Here is a 20,684-nt window from a genome sequence, read left to right as displayed (position 1 = left end):
CGGTGTCATGGGGATCCGCAGCTTATTCCGCAAGTATTGGATGGGACCCAGATGGGACACGAGTTCATTTTTTTAATATATCTCTTTATATAAATGTATATTTACAAAAATATATTTATACATTTTATAATATTTTTCTATTATAATTTCTAAGAATATTTTCACCTGTATAAAGGCAGTCTTGTTGATTACAGATAGGGGTGTGATGACCCCTGACCAATGACTGTACATGAGTGCACATTTAATACTTCACAGTAAGAAAGACAGACATGCTTAGATAGACAAAAACACAGAGAGAATGCAGCGCACATCTTTGTCGAGTCCACTCAGTAAGCATTTCAGCCTTGGACACAGCGATCACTCAGAAATAGTATAAAACACTACTTACTTGTCCACCTTGAGGCCCCCTCTGAGCTGATTAAGAAGTACTTGGTGATTAGTAGAGAGATCGCGGATCATCTGAGCAGGACCGAGGGGGGTGTACAGAAGTTCATTAACTCTCAGTACATTAACAGTGATGAAGTGCAGTACAAACCTCATGAATTCTCTTGACTAAACCCACTGTGAGAGTGCTAGTCATCACAGCATGAAAGATGACCATGAGGAGAGATGTGCTGCACTCCAGTATGTCCTTAAATCTCCAGACTCATTCCACCCTGATCGGTGTACTTATGGCACAATTAGAATAAAAACGAGCACTTCTTTTTACATCTCACAATATTAGAGTGCCTTCGATAATTTACTCTACATAATATAAATATAAGACACATAGCATCAAACTTCACAGATACACAATATATTTTTTACAACCATGACATTACGTGATGTTTCGGTTGTTTTCTGCATATGACACTAGAAATATGCAAAAATGATGTCTTAAGGGTCAGTTTGACCTGGAACAGTCTGTGAACATTAGACAGTTGTTTTTAAGACTGCTGGTTAAAAAAAAAAAAAAAAAATGCTCATAAAATTACTGTCTGATGGACAATTGAAATTCTACCTAGAATTTATGGATATGTTATATCCATCTCAAAAAAACTTGTTTTTTTATTATTTTTTCCAGGATACTCATTTAAAATCTGTCCAGAGGCTATGCCAGTAAGGCTATTCATTCACTCGCCAATCTCAGAAATTCACTACTGAAGGGGGGAAGTGTATTGTGTTAGCAGAGGCATACCTAGGGAATCACTATGAAAAGCAGCAAGAATATTTTGGGAGCCTTGAATGACAGATGATGATGGAAATTAAATCAAAATACAGGGGGATTCTCTCAACCTCTCAAACTTGGGGATTAAAGTAACACATAGTACAATCTACAAGTAGAAGCCAGTGGGAGGGGGTGTTGAAATTTTAGTTTAACACAGAACTTCAGAATTACATATTTTCGTCACACAGTGTAGAACCTATACGTTTTCATATCTTCACATGCACCATTAACCAAAGCAAATGTAAATGGAAATAATAAGAACGGCTTCTTCAGTCCGATTCACTCGCCTGTGCCTTTAAATGTTCTATCTCCTTTTCCTTTTCATTACTCATGGCCCTCAGCTTCTTAAGTTCCACCTCCATCGCATCTTTAGTTTCCTGGAAATGGCTAGAAGAGAAGATATAAAACCTTACCACTATAGAATTTTAATGATGTCATTTAAAGGAAATGATACTATGTGATGGTTAATGACTGCCAAATCCAGATCCCCATCACAAGTACGGCGATGTCATACAGTACTAAAGGCTTTGCATTTTATGGACACCAACAAGGGTCGGCTGTCTTTTTTTATTTATTTTATTTACTATTTTAGCTTCTACTGAACACAACAAAACAAACACTTATGCTTCAGCAAATATATTCATTATTCATTATGTGAATTAATATTTACTATCACAACTGCAGGACAGCAGCATTACTGACAATTGTACATGCTACAAGGAAAACAATTACAATAATAGAAATAAAATGTTAAATAGAAACATGTACAAGAAAGAAATTAATGGAAATAATGGTGTAATTATTACATTCCTAACTGATTTCTAACAGACAGACTCGTGGTTCTGGGGATTTTCTTATTTCCCACCTACTTCTAGAATAACTCAAAGCACTTTTTTAAAAAAAAAAAAAAAAAGAAACTTCTGGACGTACGTGATTATAACCATACGACACCATACAGAAAAACATATAGTATGTTGATGCTTTTTTAATTTCTAAATTATATTTTTTAACTTTGTTCAAAAGCAAAGCAACAAAAACTGGATGAAAGGTAAATATACATACAATTGATCCTCATATACTCTAACGCTTACGCGACACCAAAAGTTTCCAATAATTTTCAGTACAAGAGATAGCGATACCACTGGCTACCTTTCCTAATAAATCAGAAATAATTCTGTTTCAAGACACGACATTTCTTTTTGACTTCCGAACAGAATAAAATAAACTGTCTATTTCCAAAGGGGCAGCAGAAGGGGTACAAATACATACTTAAGACTAAATGATCAATTCACTGTTAAACTTTCAAGCTGCACATAACAGAAGCAATTCACTGAGGCACGAGGCAAACACTTCATTTAATTTTTGCTGAAGACGTGACGCGACAGCATGGCATTAGTCGGCTCGACTAATGGCGATGGTGCCCGCTGCCATGCCTGTTCCCAGAGAGCCGCAATGGCTCTGCCAAACCTTGACACTTTTAATAAAACATCACTAGCGCCCGACGCACGGGATATTACCCCAATCAGGGCGGGCAGCCCGAGAGTGCTGTGACAAGCTCAGCATGATGACGGAGGCCTGCGCTGGGCTTGGGCGTTGCTGGCGAGGCAGGGGGACACGCCTGCTGATGGAGGGGCCCCGGAGAGCCCCTTTGATCATGCCTGGCGACGCGCGTGCTCGGGACCTGTCGCTACTCGCTTGCGCGCTCAAACGCACCAGCCGAAGGCTCCGCTTGTCATTCTCGGCCGTGTTGATCCGGAGTGTCGAATTAAAGGTCTTTGTTACTGAGTGATTAGAGGCGCTCTATCCTACAGGATGAATGTGACCTATTTTGCAGGCACGACTGTGACTGCAGCTCTGTTTTACTCTGACTAAATCGCACTAGTCGTTTGTCGCGAACAAGTCAATCATTAATGATTTATCTCAACTCTCATGTTAACATGGGGAGAGCTTCATATGCCATTAAAGTTTGAAGTCGTGTTACTCTGTTACCATACTGTGAGACATAATGACTGCTCCGTATTTTTCCGAGTGGTGGAGTTTGTTTAGTTTTGAAATTTTGTGTCATTAAACTATGGAAACCAAGGGCAGATTTTTTTCATTGGGTGTGCAGAATTTACGCATTTAAAACAACTGATTTTCTCCAGGAATGTACAGCCAGAAAAACCAGCAAAACAAAGCTACTTCAAGAAAATCTGGAATATACTCCATATCATTTCTGCTGAAAACCAAAACACAGTATATAGGTAGATATGGTACCCAAACAAGGATGTATAATGTCCCTGTCAAATGGTATAAGGTCTCATAGCTACTCTTACTCATATTTATTATTGAATATTACTTATTCATTTATGTGAGTCTTTTTTCCAAACATACAGCATTAGGTTTGTATACTAACCTGGTCCTAGGGAAACTGAGGGTAAGCATTCTCATCAAGAAAACCACACATGAGCTGGATTTGAACCTAGGTCCTTCGACTTAAGGACAATGGCCCTTACCACTACACCATTTGCCACCCCCAGAAATTTTGACAGGAATTTGTTTCCATAATTATTAACAAACATGCACTGTGATGTAATGCCCTTCTCTCCAAAAGAAGCCATGTAGTACATCATTGTTTAAACTGTTAACTGGCAACCATTAAAGCAGGGCTATTTACTGGTCAGCTTTATGCACGGACAGAACTGGGTTGGATAACTTTTGAAAGCAACCCGTCGGGTCCCTGAGACCATGAAACCTAAAAGCCTGACGACAATTCTTTTGGGAAGAATGGATTAAGGGGGACAGACAGCATACGTCATAAACAAGGGGACATACCTCTTTTTTTTTTTTTTTTTTTCAGTACAGCATATTGTATTTTAAGAGTCCAGTATATGAGCAGAAAGCATCGGTTGGCTAATTAGTACATCTTTTCCACATACAGCATGTGTATTTCAAAGCACTCCAAGACAGTGGATGTGCGTAATTACATGCTAACTAGGTGTCTCTATCAACCTTAAACACTGGGATCAGAAGTGCTTAGCGAGAGAGGAGACAAGTGCTTTCCTTTCAAAAATGCATATTCATGGCATGTGAATTGCTCTTTCCTGCCACTGGAAGTGAGGACGCAGAGGACGGATATTCCTAGTGAGGCCTAAGAGAGCCAATATGATTGTCAGGCGGTGCACATTCTCCTGTCCCAGGGGTACAATTACATTTTGGGCCTCTGCCAGCAGCAGTTCTCCTCACTGGAAATGGGGAGGGTGAAGAGAACGGACAAGTTCTCGTTTCAAATCAGCACCACGTGAAGCTATTATGTCCCACATTATCGCACATGGGACTTCCTCGTCATGCACAGCAGTACAAATAACACCCATGAAGGGAGAAGAGCTTGGACGAGAAAGCAGGAACACAAGGGCAGCGAGGGAAGACGGGCTGGTGCGGTCTTCCCCCTATCGCACGCAATGGTAAATTGAGTGAACGGAACTGCAGCGTTGACCTCGACAACAAATACGTGTGCGAACGTACAAACGTATATATAGACGTAAATAAATTCAGAAAGTATAGGACGAGACACCTTATTTATTTAAAGACAACTTATTTGTTTAGGTCTGCAGGAGTTCTCACCATAATAATTTACTCTGTAAAACCTGTAACCCTTATACCACTTACTGGAATTACACATTACAGGAATCATCTTACTTAATGCCCACCATTTAGCAAATTGAACAAGCACAAGTGCAAAGTGGGGAAGTGTGAGTGAGTTCATATTCAGCCAAATCTGCATGGGGTTATTTTCTTACTGTCTCTGGTAAATGGAAGGACATATTGTCTGAAAGGTCAGTCTTTATAAAACAGAAATAATTTTATTTAAAAACAGAAACTACAAGCTTACTACATCTAAGTATGAATTACTACGATCAAATAAAACCGTGCATTTCTGCACACATCTTGCAACCATTTTCAAAATGACAGTTAACAGAGGGAAACAGTTACCAGATAACAGTGGGATCAAAAGCTTACAGTAACTAAATGTTTTTTGGAAAAAAATGTAGTTTTAACCTTCCATACTTATTGCTGTGTCCTTGATTTTTTAAAATAGAAAAGTAAAGTATGTTACAAAACTAGCGTTGGATAACGGTTCAACAAAAGTTGCTGAGTTAGAGTTTTTTTGAGGAAAGAATGTAAACGTTTACACTCCAGAGGTGTTACGAAGGTGAGGAAAGGTAACCTTCCACTTTTTTCCCCACTTGGCCTTACGTAACCAAAAGACACGAAGCAGAGCCCATCTCGTCAGACTCTCTCTTAAAAGAGCACTACGAAGGAGACCACACTCATACAACTACCTCCTTCAGCTGTGGAAGTGACAATGTTCAACCACTCTATAGTTTGTACTCAGACTGTAACCATATATTTTTTTACTCGCTATACCAAAGGACACCACAAATGGAACATGATTTAGACATAAAAACACATAAAGGCATAGATATATAATATATAGACATAAAGAAATGTTCTACTTACTCTTTTTCTGCACTTATAAAGGAGAGCAGATTGTTTTGCTCCTTAATTTTTCCTGCAAGACCTTCACTGGCAACCCTGATAATTGATAGAAAGGCAAAAAAAGTTCAATTAATAGCTAATAACGTATCAGCCTGTATGATGTCATTTTAAAATGATTGACATTCTGAATGAAAAAGAACAAAAAAGGCTACATTTAACGTATAAAATATCAGCATTGAGATACTACATTTTCAACATGTAGAATATGTTGTTCTTCACTAATGATTTAAATGAATCACCAAAATTCAAGATTTTCCAAATTAAAATTCCAGAAAAATTCCATTTCCGTATTCAAAAATGATGTTTCATTGCTGTGGCATTCCTTTTTAAACACTTGATACAAGCTCTCCTGGCAAGAATATTGGCACTGAGCTCTTTCCTACGTGGTTCGATGAGGCTGGAGAACTGATAGGTCTCTTGGACCATTCCTGTCTAGAGCCTCTAGACACGCTTATCATAACCGTCTTCAACTTGGACCAGACATTTAAATTGGATTTACATCTGGGGACTGAAATAGCCATTATAAAGCATTTTCTTTAATTTCTTTGTAGATTCTGAGTTGTGTTTCGGATCATTGACATTTTGGAAAATCCACCTGTGGCCAATTCACAGCCTCCTGACAACCAGGGTTTTGGTCAAAATGTTCTATTAGCAATTAGAGATCATGCCAGTAATACACTGCATTTCATGATATGATTTTTTTCTGAAACAAAATCTACCAATTGCCCACATTGCAAAGAGCTCAGCCTTGGTGTCACTGATCATAAAACTTGGCCCAGGTCCCTGTGGCAACCCTTCCCAAAGAGCTTATTGTCATGGATGTAACATCTAATGGTTCATCTGGAGATTATGAGAACCCAAAATGGTACTAAACTCTGCAGCTGTGAAACTCTTGGATTCTTGTTTGTATCAATCATCATGTTCTTCACCATACCAGGACAAAAACTGCACTGGCATTCTCTTCCTGGCCAATTAACCCTGTTACTGAGGTTTTCAACTTTTTGATTATGGGTCTAATTGATGTCAAAGCATGTATTTTAAACACTGAAGGTTTTTTTTTTTTTAAAAAAAAAAAAAAAACAATTACCAGTTTACAAAGACCATGTATCTCTTTTGTCAGTTCTTTGCCTTTCCCATATTGTGATGTAAGACATGGATTTTGTGTGTGTTACCTCACTTTTACACCCTAGTGAAATAGGAAGTCATGAAAGAAAGTCTATACAGTTCCTTCAGAACAAAATAAAATTAAGGCAAATTTTTTAAACTTTGTTTCCCTTTATCTAAAATTTCCAGTGCCAGTTTTTATATGGGCGCAGTGGGTTGGACTGGGTCCTGCTCTCTGGTGGGTCTGGGGTTCGAGTCCCGCTTGGGGTGCCTTGCGACGGACTGGCGTCCCGTCCTGGGTGTGTCCCCCTCCCCCTCCAGCCTTACGCCCTGAGTTGACGGGTTAGGCTCCGGCTCCCCGCGACCCCGTATGGGACAAGCGGTTCAGAAAGTGTGTGTGTGTGTGTGAGTTTTGATATGTGGAAAAAAGTTACAACTATTAACAGGACCTAGCTTTATGTACATAAAATATGAACATAAAATATCATCCCTCTATATTTGTTATCTCAATTTAATTATATTTTATTTAACATGTATTTAATTTGATTCATTAACGTGAAAAGCACATATACTGCTGTGGGAAAATGTGCAGATGAAAAAGTCAGTGAAGTATGTGAAGTATTTCCAAAAGTCCATGTGTTCACCGGAGGAAAAAAAAAAATCTGAACTCACAGGCTTAATGGTTTCACTTGAGGTCCAGCTGTTGACATTCAAATTAGTCAAAATACAGGCATGAGATTTGTAAAGTTCTTGCCAAATGCTCCCAAAGCTACCAATGTAAACTCTGAGCTACAGAGAAACGCAATCTGTCTGTTTTGTATTTAAATGAGAGACAGGTGCAAAAACTTTGTGTGTGCGCGTGTGTGTTTTTAATGCTTGGCTCACAGCTGAGGCGACGGTCGAGTGCGGCAGGGAGCCTTTCACTACCCACAACTCATTTCAAAGTTTGAGAAGTGCCTCAGGCGCAAAGTGAGGACGCAAAAACTTTTCTTAACCCAATTCAGATTCATTTGCTTTAAATTATATTATGAGGAAGAAAAACAACTTAAGAACAGAGGATTTTAGTATTGTGGGACCTCCGTATATTCCATTCTCAGTAGATATAAAGTATGTAGCACAGGGTTTATAAATACAGGCTTTACAAGTCGGCTTTGAACACGGTCTGAATAGAATTCACAGAGAAATGGCGGCACAGATTGAGACCGAGATCTTCACGATAATTATCTTGAGGATAAACCAGTACTTGACTGAGAAACAACAGTGTTCAAAGACGGATTTGGTTGTGAATCAGGAGTGACTGGGCTCAGATTTATTTTTAATAGTATAACAGACACTGCAATTAGAAACAGTGGAAGAAAAGTGGAATGAAGCAGCGCCCATCTTGTTGGAAGCTCTCTTAAGAGAACGTGGAAGAACGTCTAACTTCTTCAATTAGTCATGCACTGTAAAGGGGGACTACACTCCATAATGGCCCGAACTCATGCCTTTCTGGTTTATTCATTTTCTTTTTCTTAATTAGCCAAACTGAATCTTATACTTTACTAGTGAAAGTCATTCAATTAGACCACAAGATGTGGGTGGTCTAGAATATTTGTGCAGGACTGTATCACACATCAAAAGCAAACAACTTATGTAAGTATTACCTCAGACGTCTTAATAAAACAGACGAGGCTCCATGCATCGCAACCAGCTTGAAAATAGGCCGATCTATTACATCCATTTGCAACAAGGCCTTGTCAAAATGCATAGTGGGATGACATGTTTAATGGAAATGTGTTTTTCCATTTAGAGAACATGCCATCGTGACGGTAGAGGGAAAGCATGCAGTGGACATGGCAGGTCCTGTAGTAAAGAGTGTCAACTCGTTGTAGAACCATGCCACCAAACACGGTGAATGTTAAAGAGGTTATGGAGGATTAATGGAATCTGTGTGTTAGTGCATATGTGTCGGAGAAAGACGGGTGGGGAGGGGGTCGAAGTTCAGGTGAGCGCAGCCTTTGCCTACTTCTGCTCTTTGATCCATCGGCTCACGCTGGAAACAAGCTGCTCCTTGTCCAGGTGGAGGCGGGCGTTTTCAGCACGGGCCTCTTCTGCAGCCTGCTGCTCTGTCTTCAGCTTGGGGTGAAGGCAGATCAGAGGATGAGAAACCCTTCCTTCAACCTCCATATTTTTTGTCATAAGCACTGTTTTAATTTCTTACTATTTTAGAGGACTCCTTCATCGAAGTCACCTTTACAGCTTGCATTGGAGAAAGGAAGTTAGTTGCCTTGCTGCCTACAGAAACTCCCCACCTAACTCCCAGTACTGTATACTAATATTAACCTTTAACACTTGAACAGAAATTAGCCATTTCTCTATGCCTTCAAACAACCAGGCTTTCCTTCAGCACAGTACTAATTGATTCAGTATGCTAGCAAGAATGCCCCAAGCTTTCCCATGTCTTAGATTTACCAGTTTATTATGCTAACCATACACATGACTCCCACTTGCACATGGGGTGTAATTCCAGTCAGGTGTGTTCCATTAAGGGCTTCTTGATCCTCCTTTTGTTTTTCTGGGACATGAAAATACAACAGGTCTCCACAGGCTGCAGTTGGCTGACTGGTGTCAGCTTGAAACTTTTCAGGGAGGGGGAGGTGAGGGTGACCATGGAGAAAGGCATGCATGTATTTAACGTTTCCCCTAAAATGGCCTTTACAAGTTCAGGACTGAAGTTAATCAAAGCCAGGACACCACCTGAAATGCAAGCAGACAGCAGCTGATGTGTAACAAATGTGTCTCAAACATGCAGTGAGGATGGACAGCGTGCATTTGTGATGAACCATGGAATACATACATTCAGTTATTTATTTATTCTTCTGATGCTTTTCTCCAAAGTGACTTACAGCGCAAAGATACTTACAATGATTGACCCATTTATACAGCTGGGTAAATTTTCTGGAGTAATTCAGAGTAAATACCTTGCTGATGGGTACTACAGTAGTAGCTGGGATTCAAACTCGGGTCCTTTGAATGCGAGGCAGCACGTAAGCGTGATGTGGATTAGATACAGGTAAGATAAGAATGGTTTCAATATCTTACCGAGCTTCAAAAAATTAACATGCAACAAACAAACAAACAAACAAATAAAAAAATATTTTGCTGCCTAAATGACCACTGAGGGGCTGAATCGCTTTAGGTTGCATTAGACACCAGGAATAATATCTCTTCCAAATCTTCCATTCTCTATCAAATTAAAATCCAATCATGAGTGCGTCCTCAGCCCATGTTCAAGCCCTACAGAGGGCCATCTGTTCTGCATATTAACAGAGAGAGCAGGATCTCTTAGCGCTGCAGAGGTGATTCATTATTTCAATAGGCCGTGCTAATATTTCTGTCTGAACAATCAGTCTGAACAAAGACTCATCTGTATTGAGCCCAGCAATCATGCGCACTACGTCTAGACACCACTTGTTGGAATTATAGATTCCAAACATATAGCAAGACAGTGACTTCATCTCAAGCTCATTTGTGATTTTTCTTTTCTGGACCAGTTATGAGACTCTCAAATGATTTCATGTGTGCTTCCACTTTGGTTCTTTGGCAAAGTATCCTGGCTTCATCACATTTATTAAACTAGAACACAGTGAGCAGAGTATGTTTATAGAAAGTTGGAATTATAAGACAAAATGACATTGTCATGACAACTAACAGACATAATTGCGCTTCCCTAACAGACAGAGCCATGGTACGTCATGCTGAAATGTTTTCACCCAGAGAAGAGGGGTATATTATTATTATTATTATTATTATTATTAACAAATTTAGCTTACACTTTTCAGCTAAAGTGCTTATACAGCTGTGTAATTTTTACTGTATCAGTTCAGTACTGTATCAGTTCAAGTATGAAGGGTGCTACAGCTGGAGGTGGGATTAGAGTCCTTTGTGTGCAAGGTGGCAGCTTTAACCACCACGCCATATGCTGACACATGTTTGAACTGCAAAAAACTGAAAAAAATGTGCCTTGCACAGCTGAAGGGCTAAACACTTTACAATAAGAGCAGTGTGGGTCAAATGAACACAGAATTGTACACATTTCCTAAAGCTTGCATATCCGCTTCTAGGAAATACACCAACGTGAAATGTATCACCTGTAACCACCTTCAGTAGATGGAAACAACATGAATCCATCCGATGTGTGCATGGTACACCAATTAACTTTCTTCCAGCATTCATATCCTTTTCTGTCTGAAAAAATGGAAAATAATGCTTCAATAAATACTAAAATGTGACTTTATAATACTTACCTCAGCAGTTACTCCCTCCAGCTTCTCTCTCAAAACACACCGCTCTGTTTTTAGGCCTTCTACCTGTTGTGAGAAAATAAATTTGGCACAAAACAGATTAAACCGGTGCACATATTAAATTTCACCACTGATAATATTCAAAGGCAACACAATTGAATGAAATAAATCAGAGGCGATGTAAGCTAAGGATAACTAAGAGTTAAGGGAGCATTGCTTGTACTATGGTACAGCTGAATACAGGCAGCATATCCATCAACAATCCTCAGGCACCTTACCTCCCCAACTTTGCACCCAAGCTTGTCCTGGAGGACCTCACACTCTGTTTTCAATATAACCAGCTGTTCCTCCTTATTTGCTAGATCTCTGATGTTCTGCTGGCACGCTCCCTGCGTCTGATCCAACTGCATGGTCAGCTCTGCGATTCTGTCCTCGTGTCTTCGCGCCTAAAAGAGCACGAGTTTGGGGGAACGAGATGACATGAGCAATCCTGTGGGGTTAACAGAGCTTGGGAAGAAGTGCATTATCCCACCACGCTGGCGTGCAGAGAACCCGTTTGACGATAATATTCAGAGTTTAGCACCCAATGTCTGCCGAGTATCTCATCACGGCATCAGAAAAAGTGGTGGAGGCCTGCGGCGTGTTGCCAAATTGAGCAACGATAAGCATTACACTGTGAACCATCGCATGGTGAGACTGCGATCGCACGCGCCGCCCTTCAAAGCTGTTAGGACCTTTCTTCTACCAGCGCATAAAGTAACACATTAATTCAGCATTAATTATAGAACATGTCAAACTGCATTTCAGTCAAAGCTCGCCCAGGGTCTCTGGAGCGTTCTTAATGACAGTAATTACAAGTCATAAAAAGGCTCATCTAAAATTAACATTTCTCTTTTGGCTTGATAGGAAAATGTAAATAGCGGCACGGTACAGATGTTATGATTAGAGGGGGAGATGGGGGGAAAAAAAAATTACACACCATTCTTTTGTTTCGATGCATGCCGTGGTGAGCAATGATAACTTGACAGAAGCAGCGGTGGTTTAATTTCTCCAAGGGACGTAAGGCAGAATGCATTAGGAGGTGTAAACCTGCTTAACATTTAGATTGTTTTTTCTCTCCCTTTAAGGAAGCTGTCACAACGTAACCTCAAATATGTGCTCGGAAAGAGGGCCATGAAGAGTTGAAAACACTCTTCCAATTAACAAATTCCAGCAAACCAGTGGAATACAGACATACCCGTTTCTTCGTTCTTTAAGTGCTTCTTTGCTGCTCACTGGCCAAAAAAACCATATTCACAAGGAAAATGCAAAATGCTTTGCATGTGCACTATAGTGGTCCATTCTCATCTTATCTTGAAGCTCAATATCATGGTTAAATATGCCTTTTTTTTTTTTTGCTTTTTCTGTAAAAAACGATTTCAATATCATTTCTGTTTCCATGTCACGGACACTGAAATCCGGACACGTACAAGGACATCTGAGATGGAGGGAACAGCACCGCTGTGGGTCACATGTTCTTTTTAACTGACTTTTTCTTTTTTTTACCAAATGGTTAACAACAAACGGCAGCTCTGTGAAATATGGATCTCACTTTCAGGCCTTGACATCTGAAATGGAGAAATGTTACATGCTCAGAAAGGTTTGAATAATGTACCCATTGCACGCAGGTGGAGAAATTAATTAGGAGACAGGGCGCCACGGCTAAAAGTAATTTGCTCACTCCTTGGCACAAAAAAGGAGGCTGCAATGTATGCCAACTCCAAATCACGTGTACCTCTTGGTCAATAAAAGTGGACAAACTTCCACAAGGATGTTCATACAGCGAGCATGGCCTTGACTAATTTCCCGAAACCCTCCTCTGCCATGCTGAGCCTATATTATGTGGTCACATCCACGGGGGAGCAGAGAGAGATATTTAATAATGGCGGCCCTCGGTAATCCTGCCTGATTTCCCCTAACCTCCCGGCAACGGCGCCCTGCGCGCCCCGGCAGGCCCCACCCCTTCGAGAGGATGCTGCGCTGTCACCCTCTGTAATGTCTGACAGCTCATTCTGCCGCATCCAGCCGGCAACAAAATTACTTTTTTTCTATATCCATTCCTGGTTAATAACCGGCGGCAATAACAGCTTTCTGTGTACACACGTACACAGGAAGGCAGGATGAAACAGCGGAGAGGAAAAGATTAAAGAGTGGCGATTATGGGGGAGAGATCACGTATGCACATACAAAACAGGAGATGGAGGGGGTTGCGCGCTCCAGTCTTGTGGCTCAGTACAATGTTTCAATTATAATACCACGCAGAGAGCACTACACAGCACTTTAGAAAAACCCACTGCACTTTTCCCAGAAACACAGGGGAACATTGCTATTGTGTTTATACTAGGAGCTTTCTTAGTCTATTTCAAACAGATCAACATTTCAGATTTCCTTATGGAGAGCTCTTGCATAGATCCCGGGGGACATCTGCAGACAGAGCCTTTTTTTTCTACAAGCGCATTATAATCCCTTTTTTGTCCCCACTATCTCAAGCTCTAGGTGGGAAATATTGATTAACATACAGCTGTCCACCCTAATACTTCATAATTTTATTTGTTTCATTCTTAAGAGTCTTCAGCCCCAGTTAAAATGATTCCAGATGGCTTTTATACAGATGTATACAGTATGTTGGGGGCCACGCGCTTGTCTGGTCCTCTCATGCCACTTGATGGCCATTGGACACACTGTGCTGGGCAAGAAACTAGACGGATTGGTGGCGTACCTGTCATAGCAGGAAGTCGGCACCCTGTAGTTGCCTAACATGTCCCTAGGAGGCGCTTGTTAAGCCATGAGCTCACATATTGGTGCTGGCTTAAATCCGCTTTCCAAAACGGAGTGACACCAAAATTGTTTTGTCACTGTGAAACTGCCAATCTGTGATGGACATAAGCTGTAGGATGCATCTCTTTTTGAGGATGAACCAAACACTAAGATGTTTTATGTATGTTCTTCAATGTTACTTGACAAAGTCTTTAATGAAAAAAAAAAAAAATCCTAAGCAGCCAGAATAGCTTTTTTTCTATTTTTCTCTTATATTTTTCAGGTGACACGAGTTACCTTAAAACCTAACGAAGCTTCTGAATAGAAATATTTAAGCAGGTTAAAAGAACTATTAACTAGAACATAAATATCCCAAGTACTACTGCTAACAACAATACACTACTAAGTTGATGCCTTTCAGGAATGCTGAATGCGAAAACCTATTTGTCAAAAGGCTTCATGATAAACCCCTCATCGCCATGGCTTCAGATGGCTAATCTTCCGCTGCTTTGTTGAATGCAATATCACCATGCATGGCACAAGCCATCTTCTAAAGTCACATCTTGCCTTCCATCCACCCCAACATACTGTTTCTTCTACAATGATCAGTGCCATCCTATTTAAGTCAGGCAAATATTGTACATCTGACAGGATTATACCAAATAATGGGACAACTGGATGATATCTATAAACAACCATGGCAAAGTTTATTTATATATATAAAAAAGACCAGTTCTGTGATGTGTGAGCTCCAGGCATTAGGTTAATCAAAGACTTAGAGAATCATTTTTGTCAACATTAAGCTTCTCATTGGTCATCAGCCTTATCTTAGTGAAGCACTGGTCAATACATAAAAATAATCAAAATCTGTATGGAAATGAATGGAAAAGGTAGCTAGGATGATATATTAATATGCAAAATACACAAAAGTACTGTGTCCATATTAGGTACAATTTTTCAACTGTTCTGAAACCTAAAGAAATTGACATTTATTATCATTCCATAAGAGTCAAAAAGCAAACAATTCTAATGCAGCAAAATATGAAAAAAGTTTATGACAGGACGGTGTACATAATTATGAAAATACTTATTTTTTGCACCATTTGGTCAATTTTGCTGAATAACTACATCATCTGAGTGATGTGTCAATGTATTGTTACACACTATGTAAAACATTGATAGTTACCAACTAATTAAAATACCCAACAGGCTTCCACCATCATTAAAATATGTATATTTATGACTAAGAGGTGCTGAATTAAATATCTACCTTATCAAGAAGAGAAACGATGCTATCGTACAGTTAGTAATTTCTTGCCATGCTAATGGCAACTGCACACAGTTACTTATTAAACTGGTGGTCACTGGAGCACAGGATATTCCTTATTAATAATACTAATGGAGTTTCTAATTGCAGTGGTACACACAGGCCTTTTATGGAGACTAAAATGAGCCCACTAATGCTTTAATAACGTCCGCCCAACAATAAATAATGGATAGTACTCAGTGAATTAAATTAGACGCATTTATATTTAAGAAAAAAACTCTGCTGCCACCAGTACAACTAGTAATTAGACAGCATAAACAAAAAGTACAGCACCCTTCAAAGTCTTTCAGGTCAAAAACTGGCTGCACCACATGGGTTCTTTTGCATATGCCTCGAATGTATGTAACAATTTTCCTTTGGAGAAATTAGTTTGCCATGAGAGGATTACAGTTGGATTCTAACCAGTCAAAGTTGGAGATACAATTTCCGTACATGTTGCTCGGCCATCCTCACTGACCTCCACATACCCTGCTCTCCACCTGAACCCATCATGCATGGCTAATATACTCATAAGTATCATGGAGAGCCTATTTACTTGACCAAGAGAAAGGCCTCAATGCTGACTTTTGACAACATAAGCTGTCAGTTACAGATGTGTCCTTCACATTTCACAGAAAGAGGACATTTCTCTGCAATAACAGTGTTGCCTTTCACTGCTTGTCAATGTACAATGCATTGTTCCACCGTATTACACAGAAATTTCATGCCTGTTTGGCATGGGTTCTGCTCTTCCCTCCGGCCATTGAAGATCAGCTCCACGGCTTCCCGTCTAAACAGGTGAAACTAGGCAGTGCTGGCCTTCCTTGGGGCAATACTGAAAATTCAGCAAGCAGGTCATAGTTTTGATTCAGCACGGGTCTAAAGGGGTCATAATTCCAATTCACTGTAGGTCTTAACGGACAAGTGGTGGATCAGGCCCCACTATGGAGAGCAGGCAGTGCTAAACCGAATCTGTGTGTTGTGGGGGCCCATTTTCTCCATCAGTTTAAATGCAGCACATGGAAACTGGAAGGAGAAAACCTAAGCACCTCTCAGCCGTGAGCCACATTTCATAGAACCTACACCTAACAGCTCTCGCTCTTCAACGTTTAGCTACATGGCCTTTCTGTACCCCTTGGGGGTGTGGGTTTTAGGTTCAGAAGCTTCTGTCTACTTTACTGAGTCTGAAATATTTTTATTTGTCAAGTCAAACAAATGAAAAAAAAAAATTGGTTTCTACAGATGCAAATAAACATTCACCGTTTCTTGTGCTTCCAGGAGACGTTTCTTTACAGAAGACAGCTCCTGCTGGAGGTCGACGACTGCTTGCTCTGCTGTTGGGAAGATCCTGCTACAGGTACTCAGTGAGTCTCTAGCTTCCTGTAGTGGAGTCTTCTGTTGGGTACATTAATTTGCATAAAGTGTCACTTTAAAAGAAACAAACTTGTCAGAGTTACAGTGGTAGACATACATGTTCACGAATACCTAAGCTTTGTGGTTTTGCGACTTGTGGTAAAAAGGAAGGTCTGAACTACCCACTGGTTGAAAAAAAATAATCAAAAAGCTTCTTCACTGATCACGCTTGGCCACTAAAGTGTGATAAATCTTTAACAAATCGTACAACATATGTCTTTTGTATTGTTCACTTGTGCACCTTTGAATTTTCTTTTTCAGTTATTTGACTTTCATTAAGTTTCTGGCATATTTCATGGTACCTCTTCAGAGCGACGTTCCCTCTGCGGTTCTGTTGCAGCCGTTCTCAAATTGGAGACGGTCAGGCGAGACTCGGTCTTGAGGAACTCCTCCGGCAGGCGACTGTGTTTTTCTTGGATCTCCGCGATCTCCTCCAGTCTTGAAATGTGGCTCTCCCGATCCTTTAACTGCAGACATCGAGACCCCGTTTTAAATATCCTGTGAAAGAGCCCCATTTCTCTCGCCTGGCGTCTCAAATGACCCACAGAAGCCATGGCTAATGAGCAGTGTGGGATGGGAGCAGGGCTGCAAAGAACAAAAAGCACCACAATATTGTTGGAACAGCAGGGCTCCATGCAAGGGGGGAAAATAAGTGTGTGGCTTTTTCCAAGAGATACTCCACTTACATAACATTATGGTCCTAACCAAATGCCTCAAAATATATGTTCATAAAGTTAAATTAACCCGTAAAGTAATTGTACGTTCAGGAAAGCCTGCTTTTTTTTTTTCTTTTTTACAAAAAAACATTTTTGTTATAAAAGTAGGTTTCCCAGACAGAAAAGTTACAGAAAGTCCAATAATAGTATGACGGTAATATAGAATTTTTATATGCAGCAGGCATTTAAAGATCATCTAGAACAAGCAGCCATTAGCAGACCCTCTGGAACAAACCTGAAAAATGTTCAGGGTTTTTGCCGCATATTTTGATTTATGGTTTTGAGACCCAGCAGTGTACAGTAGCATTCTAAATGACTTATGATACACAAAAAATGTGATAATACCAATGTATTTATGCTCCCCCACATGCATCCATATATATGAAAACATGTCTAAGCAGCAAGATAATTAAAATATTACTCTTTCAATTACAAATGAAAGAGGGTCATTTTATAGCTTCACAAAGCCAAGCTGCAAAAAAACCCATCTTCAGGAGTAATTCCAAAATAATTTATCCACACTCAAAATCCACTTAGACGATACATCAAGTAATGGCTTTGACCTGAGCAGACGAGGCCATTTCAAACCCAATTTCCTTTGGATTCATCAAGCTTGACCATTTCTGTGCTCAAAATAATCCTCAGAGGGATAAAGGAGCTAATGTAGTTAGAGGAGCGTTGACGCACGAACAAAGGTGGAGATTCGACTGCCTCCTCACTGCAGGTCACCGTTTGACCCTGAGTGCCATTTAAATAAAGAAACAAACAAATCAAGCAAGCAAACAAAGATGCAGGATTATAAGAAAGGTCTAACCATTAATCCAGCCTGATGTGCTGGTGGTCTAAGAATTCTGAAGGCTTTTAGGCAACGAACACGTGAAACTTTTTTTTTTTTTTTAAATTCATTCTAATTTTGTAATAATTACTTGGCATATGTAATTGCTGGTGCTAACGTTTTGGAAGCAAAGGTCTGTTAATCGTACTTAGCCTTACATACAGAAGCAAGCTTCAAAGTTTTATGTGTGCGGTATTTAGAGAAGCATTCAGGAAGATTTTCATGATACATGTACATGGTACTTGTACCTATGACAATAAACTTGAAACTTTAAGGTATGGAAAGTATTTGCATCAAACACAGGACAGTTTTCAGCATTTACCCGTTGTTTAGCGAATACAGCCTATGATGTGGAACGAGAATTTATAAAATAATTAATTTTGCAGTTCTTCTTTGGCAAAAACACAGGATTCATAATAAGCTGATGAAATGGTAGTGCAAGAAAATCAATATTTTAGTATTTACAGATATACTGTAGAGTGTACAATCTTCAGCAAAGAGATGGTTTTAATTCCCAAGATGAAATCAACAGCTAATTGGCAAAACTGCCCCATTACACATCTCCAGCTGAAGAGCTAGAATCGAGCAGATGCCAAGAGGGAACGACTCTACTTGAGAAGCTCAAACCGATGAAATGAGCAAACTGTTCTGTTTTTGTAAAAGTGTAACTGCAATGATATAAAGGACAAAAAGTTGTGCCCATTTTTTTATTCAGAGACCGCAGTGCATTTTACACCTTTCTCTTTACATCTTCCATTGTACAATTTCACAATATTAAGTCAAACTTTCTCTAGATCCGGTAACTACTGACCTAGTGATTAAAGAGTGCAGCCTTGATGAGTTGATCATTTTTGTAGCAGTACTTCTAGAGTACTGTTCTTTGACATGTTTGCTTGGTAAACTGCAACTCCATGAGCTTAACGTGTCAATCATTTTGAATTCACCACTTTAATAATTAGTTCAGGCTACAGAAATATAAAAAGCAGTAGAAATACCTCAAATTCCCAACAAGTAATTTGCATATTATGTGAATGTGTTATGTGAATGATAAATTTAGACTCCTTTATTAAACACAGCTAATTCTCATTTATACAGTATTTCCAATATGCAGAATTCAGCAGATAACCGTAATTTGCAATTTAAATACATCAACTTAACCAAAAAACTTTAATTGCTTGGCATATGTATATCTAACAAGATGTTTTTTTTAACCCTGAAACGAATTTTAACTGCTCCCTATGAGCAATTACGTTCTTATGCAAAAAAGTAGAAAATGAAACAAATTGTTTGTTATTTTTCCAAAAATTAACTTATTTTTGATGATGGAGAAAGTTTCATTAAAATTTGACCATGACAAATATTTTCAGATGGTGTTTGTAAGGCACCAATCAGGCTAAGAAAAAAAAAGGCATCAGTGGGACATCTTTGAAATACTGCAGGGTTTTACACATAACCCTCTAAACAAGCTAACAAGCCACAAACAAACTACTGAAAGCTGGAGTCTTTCATTAAAACCGGCACTGACCATAAAACATGAAATGCTCTGGATAATGAAGATGAATAAACAAATGAAAGATTATAATCACTAATTTACACTTTTCCTTGACCAAAACATACAATTTTTTGAAACGGCTTTTTTTCTTCAAACCTTTTTGAAGATTACTACTAAGCCACATCTCTAATAGATGTCACGCTGTTTGATTTGTGCAGGTTCCATGTGGAGCAAGGGGTAGGCTGAAGTTTTTGGAGCCACAAGAAACTTGCTTGGCTCCTGGTAAGTTTTATAAAGACCCAATTTAACGACCCATTGCTGGGCACGCTTGGAGGAATGCTGAGGACCCCTAATTGCAAACATTTGCCAAAACACAGAAACGAACAACGGCAAAACAAGGCACAATTTGCAGTACGGGCGCTTTGAAGCATTAGCTCAGGATTCGCAGGATGTCGTAAAGGCTTTGACATTAGTTTTCACATGAACTTTTATTGCTGAATATTTTAATGTCTTCAATGTTCAATATACAACTACAAAATTACATATATGTTCAGGAAATCCAAGAGTGTGAAAATGTGACAGATCTTCAGGTTTATGATGAATTAATCAGAGACTTTTTCATTAAGACTTCTGAACCCATTGAGCATAAGCAGCTTGATCTGGCAATTCTGCTGTGACTTTTGGTTTTTCTAAGGAACAGCTAAGTGTGATCATGGAAGATCAAATGAAGAACACATGCATGTCCTGTTTAACTCTTTCATAAATGACCTGATGCTGAACAACCCCCTACCTTTCTCCAAAACTAACTAACAGGCCATCTTTTGACAAAAGGCAGAATGATCGAAGGCGAGTCCACTTGAGGAAATGTTTCCAATGACTTGAGGAGATTGTGACACCAGTTCAATTTGATTTTATAGAACAATAAATGGGATGTTCATAATGAGGTAGGCTTCCAGAAACAGACCACATATAAAACCAAGTTTGTGGCTTAAC

At 39.5% G+C, this 20,684-nt stretch overlaps 1 protein-coding gene across 1 annotated transcript in view; it reads right to left on the bottom strand.

Moving 5' to 3' along the window:
- The window catches only part of LOC108935404 (centriolin-like), a 115,955-nt gene that overhangs the window by 10,611 nt on the left and 84,660 nt on the right, over positions 1-20,684 (bottom strand). Inside the window, exons 22-29 of the mRNA XM_018753978.2 lie at positions 16,951-17,115; positions 16,496-16,630; positions 11,412-11,579; positions 11,137-11,199; positions 8,856-8,965; positions 5,708-5,782; positions 1,495-1,594; positions 389-459 (exon numbers count right to left, since the gene is read on the bottom strand). Of these exons, the coding sequence (XP_018609494.2) occupies positions 389-459; positions 1,495-1,594; positions 5,708-5,782; positions 8,856-8,965; positions 11,137-11,199; positions 11,412-11,579; positions 16,496-16,630; positions 16,951-17,115 (887 nt within the window). The remainder of the gene's footprint in view (positions 1-388; positions 460-1,494; positions 1,595-5,707; positions 5,783-8,855; positions 8,966-11,136; positions 11,200-11,411; positions 11,580-16,495; positions 16,631-16,950; positions 17,116-20,684) is intronic.

This window comes from Scleropages formosus, chromosome 9, assembly GCF_900964775.1.
Source record: "Scleropages formosus chromosome 9, fSclFor1.1, whole genome shotgun sequence".
Lineage (NCBI taxonomy): Eukaryota > Metazoa > Chordata > Actinopteri > Osteoglossiformes > Osteoglossidae > Scleropages > Scleropages formosus.
This window is presented reverse-complemented; position numbering and strand designations above follow the sequence as displayed.